The 19283-nt window shown below is 36.3% G+C and overlaps 4 protein-coding genes across 6 annotated transcripts in view; 3 read left to right on the top strand and 1 right to left on the bottom strand.

Annotated features, from left to right (window-relative positions):
- The window catches only part of LOC101892536 (protein 5NUC), a 174379-nt gene that overhangs the window by 135357 nt on the left and 19739 nt on the right, over window positions 1-19283 (bottom strand). For 2 of the 3 annotated variants that reach the window (XM_059126200.1, XM_059126199.1), the window contains exon 7: window positions 18408-19231. In XM_059126200.1, the coding sequence (XP_058982183.1) occupies window positions 18609-19231 (623 nt within the window). In that variant the 3' untranslated portion in view covers window positions 18408-18608. Of the gene's footprint in view, window positions 1-18407; window positions 19232-19283 lie in introns of those variants that run through there. The other variant, XR_009342866.1, reaches the window with a different exon arrangement.
- Window positions 1470-2284, top strand: LOC101891906 (anaphase-promoting complex subunit 10). The gene is made up of 2 exons (XM_005175595.4): window positions 1470-1967; window positions 2028-2284. The coding sequence occupies exons 1-2, from the start codon at window positions 1610-1612 to the stop codon at window positions 2237-2239; spliced, it is 570 nt and encodes a 189-aa protein (XP_005175652.1). The 5' UTR covers window positions 1470-1609; the 3' UTR covers window positions 2240-2284.
- On the top strand, window positions 3102-4679 carry LOC101892081 (cytochrome c oxidase assembly protein COX15 homolog). Its single transcript, XM_005175596.4, has 3 exons — window positions 3102-3268; window positions 3344-3621; window positions 3679-4679. The coding sequence occupies exons 1-3, from the start codon at window positions 3158-3160 to the stop codon at window positions 4529-4531; spliced, it is 1242 nt and encodes a 413-aa protein (XP_005175653.1). The 5' UTR covers window positions 3102-3157; the 3' UTR covers window positions 4532-4679.
- Window positions 12506-13948, top strand: LOC101892255 (procathepsin L). The gene is made up of 3 exons (XM_005175598.4): window positions 12506-12874; window positions 12933-13141; window positions 13213-13948. The coding sequence occupies exons 1-3, from the start codon at window positions 12665-12667 to the stop codon at window positions 13913-13915; spliced, it is 1122 nt and encodes a 373-aa protein (XP_005175655.2). The 5' UTR covers window positions 12506-12664; the 3' UTR covers window positions 13916-13948.

Here is a 19283-nt window from a genome sequence, read left to right as displayed (position 1 = left end):
GCCCCAAACTATGACGCCGACTCCAACCAAAAGCGACGCCAGCCAGCCAGCCATGCTTTTGGGGTTAAATGTTATTTTTGTGGGAGTGGTGGAAGTGTTAAAACAGGAAAATAATGGGTTTGGCAGAAAGAGAGTAGATATTAAAGTTTGAGGTTATTGTTATTGTAAAGTATTTTTTGTGTTTGGAAATATGTAGAGGTAACCTCTGATGGTGATGATGATGATGACAGAGATGAGCATGCAGACAACAAGAGAGCGAGAGAGAGAGGGAAACCACCCGCTGTGTAACGGTGCCAGCAATCTATGGCAAAAGTATTGCGCTGACATTGCACGACTAGAACAACGACATGGGTGATGTCTTCCATTGGAATTGGGTCAAGGACGGGTTGAAGAAAATAGAGAAAAAAATTTGTTTTACATTTTTGTACTTTCAACTTTCACTCCCTTCCTTTCACGAGAGAGCGAGATGCAAAGAGAGTGTGAGTAAGTGATTTTTGTGGCTGATGTATGAGTTGCCACTTGTAAATGTGTAATTATCATTTAAAGATTTATTACTTATTCGTTATTTCTTTTTTTTCATTCGTTAAAGTAAAAAAACAAAGTTAAGCCAATGACATCATGACCGACCCAGCTTGTTGTCTATCGATGGCTAGTTTTGTGCCGTGCAATGAATATTTGATTGGTTGGTGATTCATTGCTAATCCACGTTCGGAATTGTGTAAGTGAAGTGCATGGAACGTGTTACATTTGACACTTGAAAGTAAATTCTCTTACATTAGCAAAGAGCTAATGATAATCAACAGCTGTTTACCTTGGAAAGTCATTTGCAAATTCCGATGTCAAAGTTTAGGGGAAGGAGAGGCAAACTTAGTGACATTTACATATTGATGTTCCGGAAAGAGATAAAATGCAGCTGTACAACTATAGTTATATGAAACCAGTTTTTTCATTTATTTAGATTCTCAATTCCTTTGTTCATACGTCAAATAAATTACGTACTCTCTCTGAAATTACGCTAAGTGTAAAAGACGTTTTAATCTAACGATATGCTGGCAAACTGCATTTACTATGAGAACATTAGAGATGAAACGGGATGAAGACATTGAAAACGGGAAGATGACAGTGAGGGCCTTAAATAAGACGCGCTCCACAAAGATTCGTCACTTATTTCACATATAATCAAATTAAATGGTCATCTAAACAACCCGTTTTATAAAAACGTGTTCAATATTAATAAGGCGTTAAGGTGAGAATACATAAAACCCTTTTTTGTGCCATCTTGCATATATTTTTTTAAATTTAACATCCTTAATTAACAGATTTACGCCATCATTCTTTGCATTACATTTACGTTACGTTCACCACTAACCGTACACTACTATCAACTCAATGATTTTATTTCTTTGTGCTATCAGTTCATTTAGCATACCACATAATTTCATTGCAAAAACGAGGTAAGAAGAAGCATTGTTTTGATTCCCCAAAAATTCACACAAACACACATCAGCCGTCATTGTTTTGCCTAATCGGCTTACAATTAAAACAAAACTAACTTTGTTTCAATTTGTAAATTTGTAAAACATTTGCAGCAACTCCAAATTCTCGCCAAATGAATAATGAAGAAACTGAAAAAACTGATACCAAAGAAGATCCATTGGAGGAGGAACGTAATGGCATGGTAAGAGAGGTAGGCAATCAAGCAGTCTGGAGTTTATCATCATGCAAACCCGGCTTTGGTGTGGAACGTTTACGTGACAACATTATGGATACGTATTGGCAATCGGATGGCCAATTGCCACATTTGGTGAATATTCAATTTCATCGGAAGACGAACATTAGTCAGATATACATTTATACCGACTATAAGCTGGATGAAAGTTACACACCGTCACGTATCTCCATAAGGGCCGGATCACATTTTAATGATTTGCAGGAGTTGCAATTGGTTGATTTGTATGAACCCACTGGTAGGTTACTAATTATTTGTATTGTTTGGAGGAATTAAGTGCTAATATCTTTTGTTGTAGGTTGGGTTACCATTCCCATCAAGGATGGCACGGTGAAATGTATACGCACCTTTATGCTTCAAATTGCTGTCATATCCAATCATCAAAATGGCCGTGATACTCATATGCGCCAAATCCGCATACATGCGCCCGTAGAGGATCGCCACTACCCATTGGAATTGTTTGGGAAATTCAGTACTGTTAATTTTCAAAAATTCGCCACATTACGTTAGTTGTTTTTATAAAAAGTATTTTATTTAAGAAAATTTGTCAAATAATTCATTAAATCCTTTTTTTTTTGTATTCAAAATATAGTTTTTAATTCAGAATGAAAGGTGCTTGTTAGAAATCTTGTAGTTATATTCATTGAAAAAAATTTACTCAGTAGCTGAGGAACACTTCACCAGGAACCAGGACCGGAAACCGCCAGGTATTTTCCTAAATCCCATGGGCCTTGTTATAGCAGTATGTCGTAACAGATAGAGCTATGGTCTCGTTCGAGTGGCGATTTTCATTGGAAAAATGGATGATATATGTACCAAGATTCTGCCGTAGTTTTATAAGATTCTGGCTCTCCTTGTCTTAGCTCATCAATTATTTCGTTTGATATGGACACTCGTGTCTTATTTTTTTAGCCAGACAAAGGGATTTTGTTATATATGATGGAAAAATTGCAATATATCAACTTGCAGGACATAAATCCAAAATAATTTAAAAATAGTCTATCTACTTTTATAAAATATACTACATTTATTAAGGATTTTTGCCCATTTTTGAGGGAAACGTTAGTTTAAAAAAGTAAATTGAATTTTTCATTAACCACCCTGTGTTGTTAGGGAACACCAATTCGTATTATTCATGGCCTCTAGAAACCTATGTTCAAGTACTTGATAAACGTGAGATTGGAAGAATGTTTAATTTAAAATATATTTAATTACGAAGATCGTGAGAGGCAGGTGAGATAAAGTGAGGAGATGAAAATGTATAATACCTCTTCTTTCTTTGCGATGTTATGGAAACAATTTTCATATGAACGAAACGAATTGTATAAAGTGAATAATACAAAGAAACTAGTTCACATAGTTCAATTGTGTGAATATATTGCCACATTGAACTTAAATCTCCTTGTGATTGGATAACTTCCCGAAACAATGAGCCGGCTTTTAAGGGCAGCTTGCAGTGTTATCACTCCCCAAATCAGGTGTAATCCCCACCTGGTGCACAGGGGAATTAGGAATCTATCAACTGGTATTACAACAAAGGTAATTTTAATTTATTATTTAAACGGTTGAAACATTGTGAAATTCAATGTGTTGTCTTCTTTCGTCACATTGTAGACACTTTTGAAACCAAACACCTTTAAGGCTCCAATAGTGAGGATATGCCATAGTCAAAGTCAACAAATTGCCGTTCAAAGCGAAAAGGCGGTCGGCAAATGGTTGATGGTATGTGGTGGCATGGTATATTTGGCCGTGGCCCTGGGTGGTGTTACACGCTTGACAGAATCTGGCCTGTCTATGGTCACATGGAAGTTGTTGGGTGAGAAATTTCCCACATCCCAGGCTGAATGGGAGGAAGAGTTTCGCTTGTATCAACAGTATCCGGAATTCAAAATGTAAGAGTGGAAGATATATATTTTCATTTATAATTACCCTTTAATTTTTTTTTTCAGGAAAAACCAAAATATGACTGTGGATGAATTTCGTCGCATATTCTGGATGGAGTACATACATCGCATGTGGGGTCGAGCCATTGGCGCAGTTTTCTTACTACCAGCCATATACTTTTGGTCCAAGGGACGCCTGAATTCCACCACCAAGAAATTTGTACTTCTCATGGGCAGCTTGATCGGTGCCCAAGGCCTAATGGGTTGGTACATGGTCAAATCGGGTTTGGAAAATCGTTTCGAAGATGTCAACGATGTACCACGTGTTTCACAACATCGTTTGGCTGCCCATTTGGGTGTTGCATTTGTTCTTTATACGCTATTTTTGTCACAGGGCCTCAAGAAATTGCTGCCCGCCGAACAATTTCCCACTGCCAGTTTGAGTACTTTGCGTTTTAAACGTTTTGCCTATGCCGCAAAGGGTTTGATATTTTTAACTGCATTTTCGGGAGCCTTTGTTGCGGGTCTAGATGCTGGTTTGGTGTATAATTCCTTCCCAAAAATGGGTGATAAATGGTTGCCCGATGATATTTTGGCATTCCAACCGATCAATAAGAATTTAACGGAAAATCCTACAACGGTACAATTTAATCATCGCATTTTAGGTGTTACCACCTTGACTTTGGTCTCAGCTATGTGGCTGTTGTCCAGACGTACTAGACTACCCAAGCGGGCATATTGGGCCATGAACTCGGCCGCATTTGTTGCGTGGCTGCAAGTAACCTTGGGTATTAGTACACTGCTAAATCATGTACCCGTCCATTTGGCTGCTGCCCATCAATCGGGTTCACTGTTGTTGCTCTCTTTTGCTGTTTGGCTATGTCATGAAATGCGATATTTGAAGTACTTGCCGAAGTAGAGGCAGACGCGTGGGGTGAGATAATATTAAGTTTAATCATTTTTTGTTTTCAAGTATTATAAGATAGAGAATTAAAAACTAAATGAATCATTTTGTTGAACACAAATTGATTATATAAAAAATAAATGTTATGCTTTTGTAAATTAAACTTCTATTAATTTTTTGTTTTAGCTCTTGTCATTTCCAAAGAACTATATCAGGACGAAAATTAAAAAATGGCTTAAACAAGGAATCTGAGGTTCGATAAATACATTTGTTATTCAATGTCCACTTTATCCAGGAACCCCGTACCCAAGACACCTCCTTTGAATATAGATGGGAAAACCATCCTAAAGATCTATGCTAAAATACATTTCAAATATAACCTTTTAAATAGGAATTATAAAATGTTTCGAATGTAGATAAGAGAAGGAATTCTCTAGATATACAGGTCTCTATAGACACAGGGTTTGTGTAGGGAATATAAACAGAAAACTGGCCTTTTAGGAATAACTTTTAGTGCCACATGTAGAGTATAAAAATGTCCGAGTTTTAAAAATGTCGAAATCTCTGCACCAACCTTAAAAGTTTACAAAATAAGGGAGCCCCGTACCGAGTCGCATTCTTTTGCCACAGATTCCCATAGGATTAACACCTAAACAACGATTTTTACTACATTTAGGGTCTGCTGTAGACATGGACAGAATTCCTTATTCTATGACAAGAATATCCAAGAAAATCGGTAAATAGAAGTCTTTTTGAAGTAATTTTATGGATAAAAGTTCTATAGGTATTCTATGAAACAATTTAATACTTAGTAAAATGAAATAAGAGCATTCTAAAGGGTATGGACAGAAGTCCTTAAGCTATGAAAGAATATCCAAGAAAATCGGTAAATAGAAGTCCTTTTTGAACTTATTTTATGGATAAAAGTACTAGAGGTATTCTATGACACAATTTAATACTTAGTAAAATGAAATAAGAGGAAAGATATGGACAGAAATCCTTATTCTATGACATAAATATCCAAGAAAATCGGTAAATAGAAGTCCTTTTTGAAGTAATTTTATGGATAAAAGTTCTAGAGGTATTCCATGAAACAGTTAAATACTTAGTAAAATGAAATAAGAGCATTCTAAAGGGTATGGACAGAAGTCCTTATTCTATGACAAGAATATCCAAGAAAATTGGTAAATAGAAGTCCTTTTTGAAGTAATTTTATGGATAAAAGTTCTAGAGGTATTCTATGAAACAATTTAATACATAGTAAAATTAAATGCAATTGATTTTATGTAAAATTGTGGTCCAAAGAGAAGCTGTTTGTAAAAGACTGAAAACTGATATTACGCCTGAAAGTATGCTTAACATTTTATTGTAATGTTGACGATAAATTACACATGGTGGGTGTTAATCAATAAATTGAACAAACGAATGACTGTTTACTAAAGCCAAGAAAAAGGTGGGATTATTTCATAATTTTCAATACCGAGTGGAGACCTTCTACTGGAAGTAGATCTTATACAGGGATTTTAATAGAAAGCATTTTTAAGGTCTTCTGTAAGTCTCAAGGAGAGTAGATGTTTTTAAAGTTCTACTATAGACCAAGGATTGTTTAAGGGGGTTTCTATAAACAGATAGACGATCTTCGACGTATACCACCATGGACGTAGGACATTTGATTTGGGCCCTTTATAGCTAGAAGTATTTCCAGTATTTTTTTTTAAGGAAAAAAGATTTTCTAAGAATTCTCAATAGAAAGAAACCCTTCTCAAAGAATTTATTTCATAGCAGTCCTTTAATACAATAATAAATAAATAAATAAATAATAAATTAATAAAACTTCTGCCGATGTACAACAACCGCTTTAAGTCAGTTTTTTCTGACACATATTAAATCAAACGAATTTGCTACTCTTTGTTTCATATCATCTATTATACGAAATTTATTTTGAAATTAAAAACAAATCAGTTTGGAAAACAAGTCACCCTCCATATAATTAATCTCCTAACCGGCTAGCATTTAATATGGTAGTGTTTCTGTTTCAAAAATAAACAGGGTTCCAAAAAGCCGCACTATAAAGACGCTTATAATAAAGACAGCTGTTCTTTTTTATTCGCCAAAATAATCAACGGATTTTGAAATCCTGTTATAATTTTTAATTGATTTTAATCCGTTTCTCTGAAAAAAAAAACAATTGATTATTCAGTATTTCCCAAGCAGAAACAGCACATTTTTTTCGTCAAAGATTAATACGAAAATTATTACTGAGATAATTTGGACGACGTAAAAGATCGCTACATATACGACTTACTTTGCCGAAATTTGAATATTTATTATACCCTCCACCATAGTAGGGAGGGTATATTATGTTTGTCATTCCGTTTGTAACACCTCGAAATATACATTTTAGACCCCACAAAGTATATATATTTTTAATCAGAATAAAATTCTATGTCGATTTAGCGATGTACGTCTGTCTATCCCTCTGTCCGTCTGTGGAAATGACTCTAGCTTCCGAACGAAATGAAGGAGATTGATAAAATTTTACTCAAATGTATATTATGTTAGCAGGATTTTTCGTATTGAAAATGGGCCATGTTGGTCTACGTTTTGGTATAGCCCCCATATAACGATACATCCCGATATTCGGTATCTTGATGATTTTAGCGACATTATTTACCGGAATTGTTTTAAATTTGGCATTTGAAGTTCGTAGTGGATACCACAGCCTAAGACAGAAAATTGTCTGTTCAGGTCCACGTCTTCGTATAGCCCCCATATAACGATACCTCCCGATATTCGGTATTTTGATGATTTTAGAGACATTGTTCACCGGAATTGTTTCAAATTTGGTATTTGAAGTTCGAAATGGATACTACAACCTAAGACAGAAAATTGTCTGTTCAGGTCCACGTCTTCGTATAGACCCCATACAACGGTACCTCTCGATATTCGGTATTTTGATGATTTTAGCGACATTGTTCACCGGAATTGTTTCAAATTTGGTATTTGAAGTTCGAAATGGATACTACAACCTAAGACAGAAAATTTTCTGTGCAGGTCCACGTCTTCGTATAGCCCCCATATAACGGTACCTCCAGATATTCGGTTTTTTTATGATTTTAGCGGCATTGTTCACTGGAATTGTTTCAAATTTGGTATTTGAAGTTCGAAATGGTTACTACAACCTAAGACAGAAAATTGTCTGTTCAGGTTCATGTCTTCGTATAGCCCCCATATAACGGTACCTCCCGTTATTCGGTATTTTGGTGATTTTAGCGACAATATTCACCGGAATTGTTTCAAATTTGGCATTTGAAGTTCGTAGTGGATACCACAGCCTAAGACAGAAAATTGTCTGTGCAGGTCCACGTCTTCGTATAGCCCTCATATAACGGTACCTCCTGATATTCGGTATTTTGATGATTTTAGCGACATTGTTCACCGGAATTTTTTGAAATTTGGTATTTGAAGTTCGAAATGGATACTACAATCTTAGACAGAAAATTGTCTGTCCAGGTCCAGGTCTTCGTATAGCCCCCATATAACGATACCTCCCGATATTCTGTATTTTGATGATTTTAGCGACATTATTCACAGACTTTTTTTTAAGTTTCGCATTTGAATATTATAATGGCTTATGGCAAAAGTTACCTATGCAGGTCCATGTCGTCATATATACCCTTAAACAACAGCCACATTCGGCCTTTTTAATATTTTAACAGAATTTTTAACGGATTTTATAGTTTTTAGGAATTGCCAAATTCGTTCCAAATGGTGGAGGGTAATCAAAGTTCGTCCCGGCGGAACTTACAGCTTTTTTACTTGTTTTAGGTATTTTTTTTTAATAAAACATATCATTCAGATCCTAAATTATTTATATCCCATGACAAATAAATGAGGGCCATCCTCATAAGACGTGTAATTTAGGTGACAATGTGTCATGACACATGTTTGGAATCGAAATATCGATAAAATTTATCCCCCACACAATCTCATAAACTCCAACTAAATCAAATATATTGACTAGCTCTGGCAAACCAAACGATTAGCAATAAATGCTATTTTCTATAGCTGCTGTTTAATTGATAGTTTTAAGGAAACATTAATATTCGTCTGTCTGTCCATCTGTCCAATTTCATTTCATTAGAATTTGTGGGTGTATTCCAAGAGCAAGAACGGACCGTGCGAACGTAATCCGCAAAACAGGTTTGATCATTAACGGCAAACGTCAAAAGCAAGTTTCAGCTGGTAATTTAGCTAGCCACTGTTTATTTTTGTTGATTTGTTTTTTCTGTCAGTTACAAATTTACAAAACGAAAAAAAAAAACAAAACGAAATCTTTAAACAAATCAACAAAATCAATAGGTAATTTAGTTAATGTTTTTTTATTTTTATTTTTATTGAGAGTCGGCACAGTGTGAGGAACGGGAAAATTATAAAAAAAAATATAGCCACTATAAATAATCAGTTAATATGATTTGGATAACGGGGAGAAATATGGATTAGTAGGTTATCCTACTTATATCATATAAACAGCACGAATAATGCATTCAGACTTTTCGGTAAGTCGGCTAGGCCATTTGAACATTTTATGGTGAGGATTGGTGGCTCTTTCCGAAAACTAGGTATTCCCTGCCTTACCCCCTGGTAAATATTACCATCGTTCTCCACTAATAAACAAACGTTGTTTTTATTAAAAACAACAATAAAGGTATTAAGCCTGACCATTTTGCAACAACAAAATACTATGGTATCCCGAACAAATAAGCCAACACTGTTCCATGGATATTCTGGATAAGTCGGTTGGACTATTTGGATAAGTTTTCTACAACATTTATGCCATGTGGATAAGGTGGATGAGTTATTTACATTTTTGGATAACGTGGATAAAGAATTTAGGCCAATTGGATAATGTGGATAAATAGTTTAAAATATTGGATAAAGCGGATAAAGAATTTCAACCATATGGATAACACGGATAACGCATTTAGAACATTTGAATAACGTAGATAAATCATTCAGACCATTTTGATAACGCGGATAAAGCTTTTAGACCATTTGGATAACGCGGGTAAAATATTTAGAGAATTTGGATAACATGGATAAATCGTTTCGACAGTTTGGATAATGTGGGCAAAGCATTTAAATCATTTTGATAACGTGGATTAAGTATTTATGACATTTGGATAACGTGGATAAAGCATTTAGTTCAATTGAATAACGCGGATAAAGCATTTAGTTTAATTGGATAACGCGGATAAAGTATTTAGATCAATTGGATAACGCGGATAATGAATTTAGACCATTTGGATAACGCGGATAAAACATTTAGAGCGTTTGGATAGGGTGCATCAATAGTTTAGACCATTTAGATAACGTAGATAAATCATTCAGACCATTTTTATAACGCGGATAAAGCATTTAGATCAATTGGATAACGCGGATAATGAATTTAGACAATTTGGATAACGTAGATAAATCATTTAGACCATTTGGATAACGCGAATAAAACATTTATAGCATTTGGATAGCGTGGATAAGTCGTTAAGACCTTTTGGATAACGCGGATAAATCGTTTAAACAATTTGGATAAAGTGGTTAAAGCATTTATGCCCTTTGAATAACGTGGATAAAGCGTTTAGTTTAATTGGATAATGCGGATAAAGCATTTAGTTCAATTGGATAACGCGGATAATGATTTTAGACCATTTGGATAACGTGGATAAATTATTTAGACCATTTGGATAACGTGGATAAATTATTTAGATCATTTGGATAACGCGGATAAAACATTTGGAGCATTTGGATAACATGGATAAATAGTTTAGACCATTTGGGTAATGTGGATAAAGCATTTAAACCATTTGGATAACGTGGATAAAGCATTTAGATCATTTGCATAACGCGGATAATGAATTTAGAGCATTTGGATAACGTGGATAAAACATTTAAACCGTTTGGATAATGTGGATAAACCATTTTGATGACTCGGATAAAGTATTTGTGCCATTTGGATAACGTGGATAAAATATTAAGTTCGATTGGATAATTCGGATAAAGCATTTGGTTCAATTGGATAATGCGGATAAAGCATTTAAATCATTTGGATAACGCGGATTATGAATTTAGACCATTTGGATAACGTGTATAAATTATTTAGACCGTTTATTTGGATAATGAGGATAAATCATTTAAGGCATTTGGATAACATGGATAAATCGTTTAGACCCTTTAGATAACGCGGATAATGAATTTAGACCTTTCGGATAACGTGGATGAAATATTTAGGGCATTTGGATAACGTGGATAAATCATTTAGACCATTTGGATAATGCGGATAAAACATTTATAGCATTTAGATAAATCGTTTACACCATTCGGATAATGCGGATAAAGCATTTAAACCATTTGGATAACGCGGATAATGAATTTGGACCATTTGAATAACTCGGATAATGAATTTAGACCATTTGGATAACGTGGATAAATTATTTAGATCATTTGGATAACGCGGATAAAACATTTGGAGCATTTGGATAACATGGATAAATAGTTTAGACCATTTGGGTAATGTGGATAAAGCATTTAAACCATTTGGATAACGTGGATAAATCTTTTAGGCCATTTGGATAACACGGATAATGAATTTAGACCATTTGGATAACGTGGATTAAGAATTTAAACCAATTGGATAACGCGGATAACGAATTTAGATCAATTGGATAACGTGGATAATTAATTTAGACCACTCGGATAAAGTGGTTCTGAACCATTTGGTCATTCGAATGATGCGGATTAGTTTTTTCGCCATTTGGATAACGCGGATAATGAATTTAAACTATTTGGATAACGTGGATAAATTATTTAGACCATTTGGATAACGCGGATAATTAATTTAGGCCACTCGGATAAATCATTTAGACTATTTGGATGACGTCAATAAAGATTCTGGGCCATTTGAATAACGCCAATAAAGCTTCTGAACCATTTGGTTATTTGAATGATGCGGATTAGTTTTTTTCGCCACTTGGATAATGCGGATAAAGCTTTAATTTTAGATTTTAATATAAAGCTTTTATGTCATTATAAAAGCTTTAAAGTAATTTACTGAGAGTAAAACTCTTTTATTATTATTTTATTATAAAGCTTTTTGGCCACTTGGACTTCAGGATATAGCTTTAGGGTAATTAGCTTGTTGTGTTTAAAGCTTTCTGGTCATAGCAAAAGCATTTAAGTAATTCTCTTAAAATACATAGAGCTTTTATGCAATTTTCATATTGTGCATTATTCACATCGAGCTTTTTCCCATACAGGGCCTGTGAAAGCTTTAAGCACTATATAAAAGCTTTAAAGTAATTTCCTGAGAGTAAAGCTCTTTTATTATTATTTGATTAACGCTGATAAGTATTTTTGGCCAGTTGGACTACGGGACAAAGCTTTAAGGTAATTAGCTTATTGTGTTTAAAGCTTCCTGGTCACAATAAAAGCTTTAAAGCGATTTCCTTAAAATACATAGAGCTTTTATGTAATTTTTTTCCCATAAGGGGTGTGTGAAAGCTTTAAGCTCAGTTATTATGAGCTGCAATTTGTTTTTGCCCATCTCCAACCACTGTGTCCAAGATTTTCACCACTACATATGGCACTACTCGAACTCGATGAAGATCTATTTGAATATCATTATGAAATGTGTATAATTTTAGGTTCTTCCCCCGCCGGCCTACTGTAGGGTGTAGACGCTGTGGGGGAGAAGAAATTCAGCAAAGAGATGGGGAAAATGGCAAAACAGTAGCTCTGGGTAGCCCGTCAGCTAGCCAGCCGGTTGGTTGGTTAGTTAGCTGTTGGCCACAAATCAAATCAAGCTAATTAATAAACACGAATCGACAATTAACGAATCTATAAAAGATGCTGTTCAAGATCGCGTCTAAATATTATCGGTGATTACATACGAAAGGTTAGTTTGTGCGGTCCGGTTCGGCGCTTAATTTCTTAATCAGTTTGTTATTCAACAGCAATAACAATAATCATAACAGCGAAATTCGAGCGGAATTTTGAAACCAAATAATATTTTAAATATTTTACTTTCTTTTTTTTGCGTTCGGGTGGAACAGGTGTTTGGATTAGAGTCGCAAGTTAGAAACAAAGACCCAAGAAATGAAATTGATTTTCTGCATCTTGCCATTGTGCTTCGCCCTGGCCTATGGCCAATTTGGAGGATTTGGTGGCTTTGGAGGTGGTGGTGGCAGTCTCAGTGGTGCTGGGGGTAGTTTCAGCAATGTCCTGAATCGTGGCGTTGGAACTTTTACTTCGGCCCTTAAAAAGGTGCCATTGGTGAATAATGTCAAGGATTTTGCCGATTTTGCGGTGAGTAAAAGCGGGTTTTGAAATTTCGGAAAGTTTTCAATCCCGTTCTTCTCTTTAGCAACAAACTGGCAAAAAATATGCCTCCGCCGCCGAAAAGACCTTGCGTGAAGGCCTCTTCAAGGATCGCCTGAATTTGGTGGACAACAACAATAAATTGTTTGCTGCCGGCAAATCGACTTTCGAAACCGCCATTAATGCTTTTGCCGATCTTACCCCTGCCGAATTTGTGAAGCAACTTACGGGCAATGTGAAATCCGCCAAGGGAGAGTAAGTGTGATTCAGTCTCTCTCTCGCTCTCTTTCTCCAAATACTCATGAAATTTGTTCCCATTGTTTTAGGGCTGCAGCCAGCAAACATCGCCAACGGCCTGCTCCACCGGCCGCTGCCAAAATCCCCGACTCCTTTGATTGGCGCGAAAAGGGTGGTGTCACCCCGGTGAAATTCCAAGGGGAATGCGGTTCCTGCTGGTCATTTGCCACCACGGGGGCCATTGAGGGCCACTATTTCCGCAAGACCGGCCAATTGATTAATCTTTCCGAACAGAATCTCATTGATTGCGGCAAAGAGGACATGGGTCTGGCTGGCTGTGATGGTGGCTTCCAAGAGTATGCCTTTGAATTTATTACCAATCAAAAGGGTGTGGCCAAAAACGAAGTCTATCCATATCTGGACAAGAAGGATACCTGCCGTTATAAGGCGAATTTGAAGGGAGCCGAAATTACTGGATTTGCCAAAATCGATGAAAAGGATGAGGCCACAATGAAAAAGGTTGTCGCAACTCTGGGCCCCCTCGCCTGTTCGGTCAATGGCCTGGAATCGTTGTTGCTCTACAAACGTGGCATCTACTCCGACGAGGAATGCAACAAGGGTGAGGTAAATCATTCCGTTTTGGTTGTGGGCTATGGCAGTGAAAATGGCCAAGACTATTGGATTGTCAAGAACAGTTGGGACAAGGCCTGGGGTGAGGAGGGCTATTTCCGTTTGCCACGTGGCAAGAATTTCTGTGGCATTGCCATGGAGTGCAGTTATCCCATTGTTTAGATTTTGAAGAAGGTGTAGATTTTGGAAGAAAAATTCTCGAATAAGGATTCCGGAGCCATGAAAAAGAGTTTGTAATTTTTTTATTTAATTTAAGACGAATAAAAAAATTGAGAAAAAAAGACGAATAAAAAAATTTAGATAACCTGGATAACATTTCTATGATGTTTGGATAAAATGGATAAGGTTTCCACATGATTCGGACCAGGTCTAAGTGTGGGCAACATGGATAAGATTTGTTGGGTATTTCGATATTGCGGATAACGAATTTATGGCGTTTGGATAAAATGGATAATTGTTATATGATATTTCCATAATGGAATAAGTTTTTTATGGCTGTCGAATAATTCGGATAGCCATAGTTTTTTATGGCTGTCGAATAATTCGGATAGCCATAGTTTTTTATGGCTGTCGAATAATTCGGATATCGTGTATAAAACATGTAGACCATTTGAAGAAATGTTATCCTTTGACCAAGGGGTCTTCTCATAGAAGACAAAAGGACCTTCTCCTAGGAGACGGAAAGGTCTTCTCCTAGGACACCAAAAGGTCTTCTCCTAGGAGACCGAAGGGTCTTCTCCTGTTACAACAAAGTGTCTTCTCCAAGGAGACCATAGGGTCTTCTTATCCCTTTGGAAAACACGGTAGAGTCTTTAGACTGTTTGGGCCGATTTTTGTGAAAATTGGATAATATGGATAATGCGTATATGGTACATGGAAAATAGATGTTAGACCTTATGCATAACATGGATACGGGTTCTATGACATTTGGATAATACGTCTGAGGCATTTTGGTCATTTGAAGAAATGTGGATAAGGCATATTGAGCCATTTGGATAACGCGGATAAAGAATTTCGAGCATTTGGATAACAAATATAACAAATCGGATGAACAATATATGTGGGAGCTATGGCTATATCTGAACCGATCTTCACCGAATTTGACATTCCAGCTTCTAGACTCAATTCGGTCATGAGTGGCAAATTCCATCCCATTTGGACAAATATTAGACGTTTGGTGTACAATAAAAGGTAAATCCGACGAAGTTATATATGGGAGCTATATCCAAATCTGAAGCGATCTGGATAAAATTTGGCAAAGATATTTCTGAGCTGTATTTGATATATTTCCCCAAATATTGTTGTTACAGAGTGCATATTATGGCTGCGGAGGACAAAAACAAAACAAATCGGATGAACAATATATGTGGGAGCTATGGCTATATCTGAACCGATTTTCACCAAATTTGACATTCCAGCTTCTAGACTCAATTCGGTCGTAGGTGCCAAATTCCATCCCATTTGGACAAATATTAGACGTTTGGTGAACAATAAAAGGTAAATCGGACGAAGTTATATATGGGAGCTATATCCAAATCTGAACCGATTTCGATAAAATTTGGCAAAGATATTTCTGAGCTGTATTTGATGTATTTCCCCAAATATTATTGTTGCAGAGTGCATATTACGGCTGCGGAGGACAAATATAACAAATCCGATGAACAATATATGTGGGAGCTATGCCTATATCTGAACCGATCTTCACCAAATTTGGCATTCCAGCTTCTAGACTCAATTCGGTCATGAGTGGCAAATTCCATCCCATTTGGACAAATATTAGACGTTTGGTGTACAATAAGAGGTAAATCGGACGAAGTTATATATGGGAGCTATATCCAAATCTGAAGCGATCACGATAAAATTTAGCAAAGGTATTTCTGAGCTGTATTTGATATATTTCCCCAAAATATTGTTGTTACAGAGTGCATATTACGGCTGCGGAGGACAAAAACAAAACAAATCGGATGAATAATATATATGGGAGCTATAGCTATATCTCAACCGATTTCGATCAAATTTGACATACTTATTTTTAGGCCTAATTTGGTTGTATGTGCAAAATTCCATACTATTCGGGCTGATATTACACGTTTGGTGCACAATAAAAGGCAAATCGGACGAACATATATATGGGAGCTATATCTAAATTTTTACCGATTATCTCCAATTTCAGCGGGGTTCGTCCTTGGGCCAAACAAATGATTTGTGCAACATTTCATCTGGATCGGGCAATAAATGCGAACTGTACTTTGTTTACAAAAATACATGGACAGACGGAGGGACGGACAGACGGACGGACATGCATAAATCGACTCAGAATATGATTCTATGCAGATCATCAAAAAGAACTATGGCTCTATCTCGTTTCATTTTGCCTGTTACAAACAAATGCACAAAGACATAATACCCTGACCACCTTGTGTTGTAGGGTATAAAAAGGGACAATTTTTTGGATAACGTGGATAAAGGTTTTGTGTCACTTGGATAACGTGGATAAAGCCTCTCTGTCATTTAGATGGGTAGGGTACACCTTATGAGTCATTTGGATAACGGTTTTCTGCCATTTGGATATTGTGGATAAAAGTTTAGTGTCATTTGGATAACGTGGATAAAGGTTTAGTGTCATTTGGATATCGTGGATAAAGGTTTAGTGTCATTTGGATAACGTGGATAAAGTTTTAGTGGCATTTGGATAACGTGGATAAAGTTTTAGTGGCATTTGGATAACGTGGATAAAGGTTTAGTGTCATTTGGATAACGTGGATAAAATTTAAGTGGCATTTGGATAACATGGATAAAGTATTTCCGTCATTTGGATAACGTGGATAAAGTTTTAGTGGCATTTGAATAACGTGGATAAAGTTTAAGTGGTATTTGGATAACGTGGATAAAGGTTTAGTGTCATTTGGGTAACATGGATATAGGTTTAGTGGCATTTGGATAACACGGATAAAGATTTAGTGGCATTTGGGTAATGTGGATAAAGGTTTAGTGTCATTTGGATAACGTGGATAAAATTTTAGTGTCATTTGGATAACGTGGATAAAGGTTTAGTGGCATTTGGATAATGTGGATAAAGTTTTATTGGCATTTGGATAACGTGGATAAAGTTTTAGCGGCATTTGGATAACGTGGATAAAGTTTTAGTGGCATTTGGATAACGTGGATAAAGGTTTAGTGTAATTTGGATAACGTGGATAAAGGTTTAGTGGCATTTGGATAACACGGATAAAGGTTAAGTGTCATTTGGATAACGTGGATAATGTTTTAGTGGCATTTGGATAACACGGATAAAGGTTAAGTGTCATTTGGATAACACGGATAAAGATTAAGTGTCATTTGGATAACGTGGATAAAGGTTTAGTGTCATTTGGATAACGTGGATAATGTTTTAGTGGCATTTGGATAACATGGATAAAGGTTTAGTGGCATTTGGATAACATGGATAAAGGTTTAGTGGCATTTGGATAACATGGATAAAGGTTTAGTGTCATTTGGATAACGTGGATAAAGATTTAGTGTCATTTGGATAACGTGGACTAAGTTTTAGTGGCATTCGGATAACTTGGATAAAGTCCTTCCGTCATTTGGATAACGTGGATAAAGGTTTAGTAACATTTGCATAAAGTGGATAAAGTTTTAGTGTCATTTGGATAATGTGGATAAAGTTTTATTGGCATTTGGATAACGTGGATAAAGTTTTAGCGGCATTTGGATAACACGGATAAAGGTTTAGTGGCATTTGGATAACGTGGATAAAGGTTTAGTAACATTTGCATAAAGTGGATAAAGATTAAGTGTCATTTGGATAATGTGGATAAAGTTTTATTGGCATTTGGATAACGTGGATAAAGTTTTAGCGGCATTTGGATAACACGGATAAAGATTAAGTGTCATTTGGATAACGTGGATAAAGGTTTAGTGTCATTTGGATAACGTGGATAATGTTTTAGTGGCATTTGGATAACGTGGATAAAGGTTTAGTGTAATTTGGATAACGTGGATAAAGTTTTAGTGTCATTTGGATGACGTGGATAAAGTTTTAGTGACATTTGGATAACGTGGATAAAGGTTTAGTGTAATTTGGATAACGTGGATAAAGGTTTAGTGTAATTTGGATAACGTGGATAAAGGTTTAGTGTAATTTGGATAACGTGGATAAAGGTTAAGTGGCATTTGGATAACGTGGATAAAATTTTAGCGGCATTTGGATAACGTGGATAAAGTCCTTCCGTCATTTGGATAACGTGGATAAGAGTTTAGTGTCATTTGGATAACGTGGATAAATGTTTAGTGTAATTTGGATAACATGGATAAATGTTTAGTGGCATTTGGATAACATGGATAAAGGTTTAGTGTCATTTGGATAACGTGGATAAAGGTTTAGTGTCATTTGGATAACGTGGATAAAGTTTTAGTGGCATTTGGATAACGTGGATAAAGTTTTAGTGGCATTTGGATAACACGGATAAAGGTTTAGTGTCATTTGAAAAACGTGGATAAATGTTTAGTGGCGTTTGGATAACACGGATAAAGGTTAAGTGTCATTTGGATAACGTGGATAAAGTTTAAGGTCATTTGTCTAAAATAAAAAGCTCTTGTGTCATCTGAATACAGGATAAAGCTTTTATATAATTTGAATAAAGTCGAAAAGTCTTTTTTAAATAAAATGTTTTAGAAACTTTTTATTTCACATTCAATCTTTTTTTTTTTTAAATAAAACTTGAGCTCAAATTAAAACAATACAACTGAAATTTTCCTGAGTTTTTTCTTTTCTTTGGCTATTCTAATACAGCTCAGCTCAGTTCTCTCACAAACACACACTCTCTGCATCTCTCGCTCTCTCTCTCTCGCTTTAATTGAACAATCTCAGGGACAGCAATGAGCACACAATCAATAATCCCGAACTGACAACAGCAAAAGCACCATCTCCACCACCATCGCCATTGCCGTTGCCATTGCCGTTGCCATTACCATTGCCATTATCCTCCTCTTCCTTGGCAATGATGGTAATGCGTTCCTCCACCTGGGGATAGACGAAATCATGACGTCTCAAATAGTCCATCAGAGCTTCGGAATCTTTTTTGGTCATGCGCATGGGTTCGGGACCACCTTTTTCGACGAGCGTGTGACCGTCACCACCGTCCAGCAGAAAGAAAGGTACAATGACATTGTACTGTTTCGTTTGGTCCAAGGGTTCGAAAGTGGGCACATTGCAGGCAGCACAACGTACTTCGGCGCTGACGACACGATGGCCAGCGTCCCGGTTATAGTCATAGGTCACATGAACACCGGACATTTGTAGGAAGCCACCGCTGGAGTCGCGTTCATGCATGATGGCTGAATGCTCGAGGGCGTCGAGCAGAGTTTTGCCTGAAATTTTCGTAACATACAAGTCATTGTTGAAGGGCAACACACCCACAGCATCGGCGGCTAGAATGGAACCATCCGAACGTTTTTCAATGGAATTGCGAATGCCTGGGAGGGGGAGAGGGAGGGGAAAGAAAATGAAAAAACTTATCATTACTTT

Source organism: Musca domestica, unplaced genomic scaffold (assembly GCF_030504385.1).
Source record: "Musca domestica strain aabys unplaced genomic scaffold, Musca_domestica.polishedcontigs.V.1.1 37, whole genome shotgun sequence".
Classification (NCBI taxonomy): domain Eukaryota; kingdom Metazoa; phylum Arthropoda; class Insecta; order Diptera; family Muscidae; genus Musca; species Musca domestica.
Note: the sequence above shows the minus strand (reverse complement) of the source record. Positions and strands in the feature narration are given on the sequence as shown.

What these genes read in the sequence shown, in the direction of transcription:
- LOC101891906 (XM_005175595.4), top strand. Translation starts at nt 1,610, where the DNA reads ATGAATAATGAAGAAACTGAAAAAACTGATACCAAAGAAGATCCATTG. An exon ending in TGATTTGTATGAACCCACTG is followed by an intron (nt 1,968 to 2,027) that starts GTAGGTTACTAA and finishes CTTTTGTTGTAG; the next exon opens with GTTGGGTTACCATTCCCATC.
- LOC101892081 (XM_005175596.4), top strand. Translation starts at nt 3,158, where the DNA reads ATGAGCCGGCTTTTAAGGGCAGCTTGCAGTGTTATCACTCCCCAAATC. An exon ending in CAACTGGTATTACAACAAAG is followed by an intron (nt 3,269 to 3,343) that starts GTAATTTTAATT and finishes GTCACATTGTAG; the next exon opens with ACACTTTTGAAACCAAACAC. An exon ending in CAGTATCCGGAATTCAAAAT is followed by an intron (nt 3,622 to 3,678) that starts GTAAGAGTGGAA and finishes TTTTTTTTTCAG; the next exon opens with GAAAAACCAAAATATGACTG.
- LOC101892255 (XM_005175598.4), top strand. Translation starts at nt 12,665, where the DNA reads ATGAAATTGATTTTCTGCATCTTGCCATTGTGCTTCGCCCTGGCCTAT. An exon ending in AGGATTTTGCCGATTTTGCG is followed by an intron (nt 12,875 to 12,932) that starts GTGAGTAAAAGC and finishes TCTTCTCTTTAG; the next exon opens with CAACAAACTGGCAAAAAATA. An exon ending in GTGAAATCCGCCAAGGGAGA is followed by an intron (nt 13,142 to 13,212) that starts GTAAGTGTGATT and finishes CCATTGTTTTAG; the next exon opens with GGCTGCAGCCAGCAAACATC.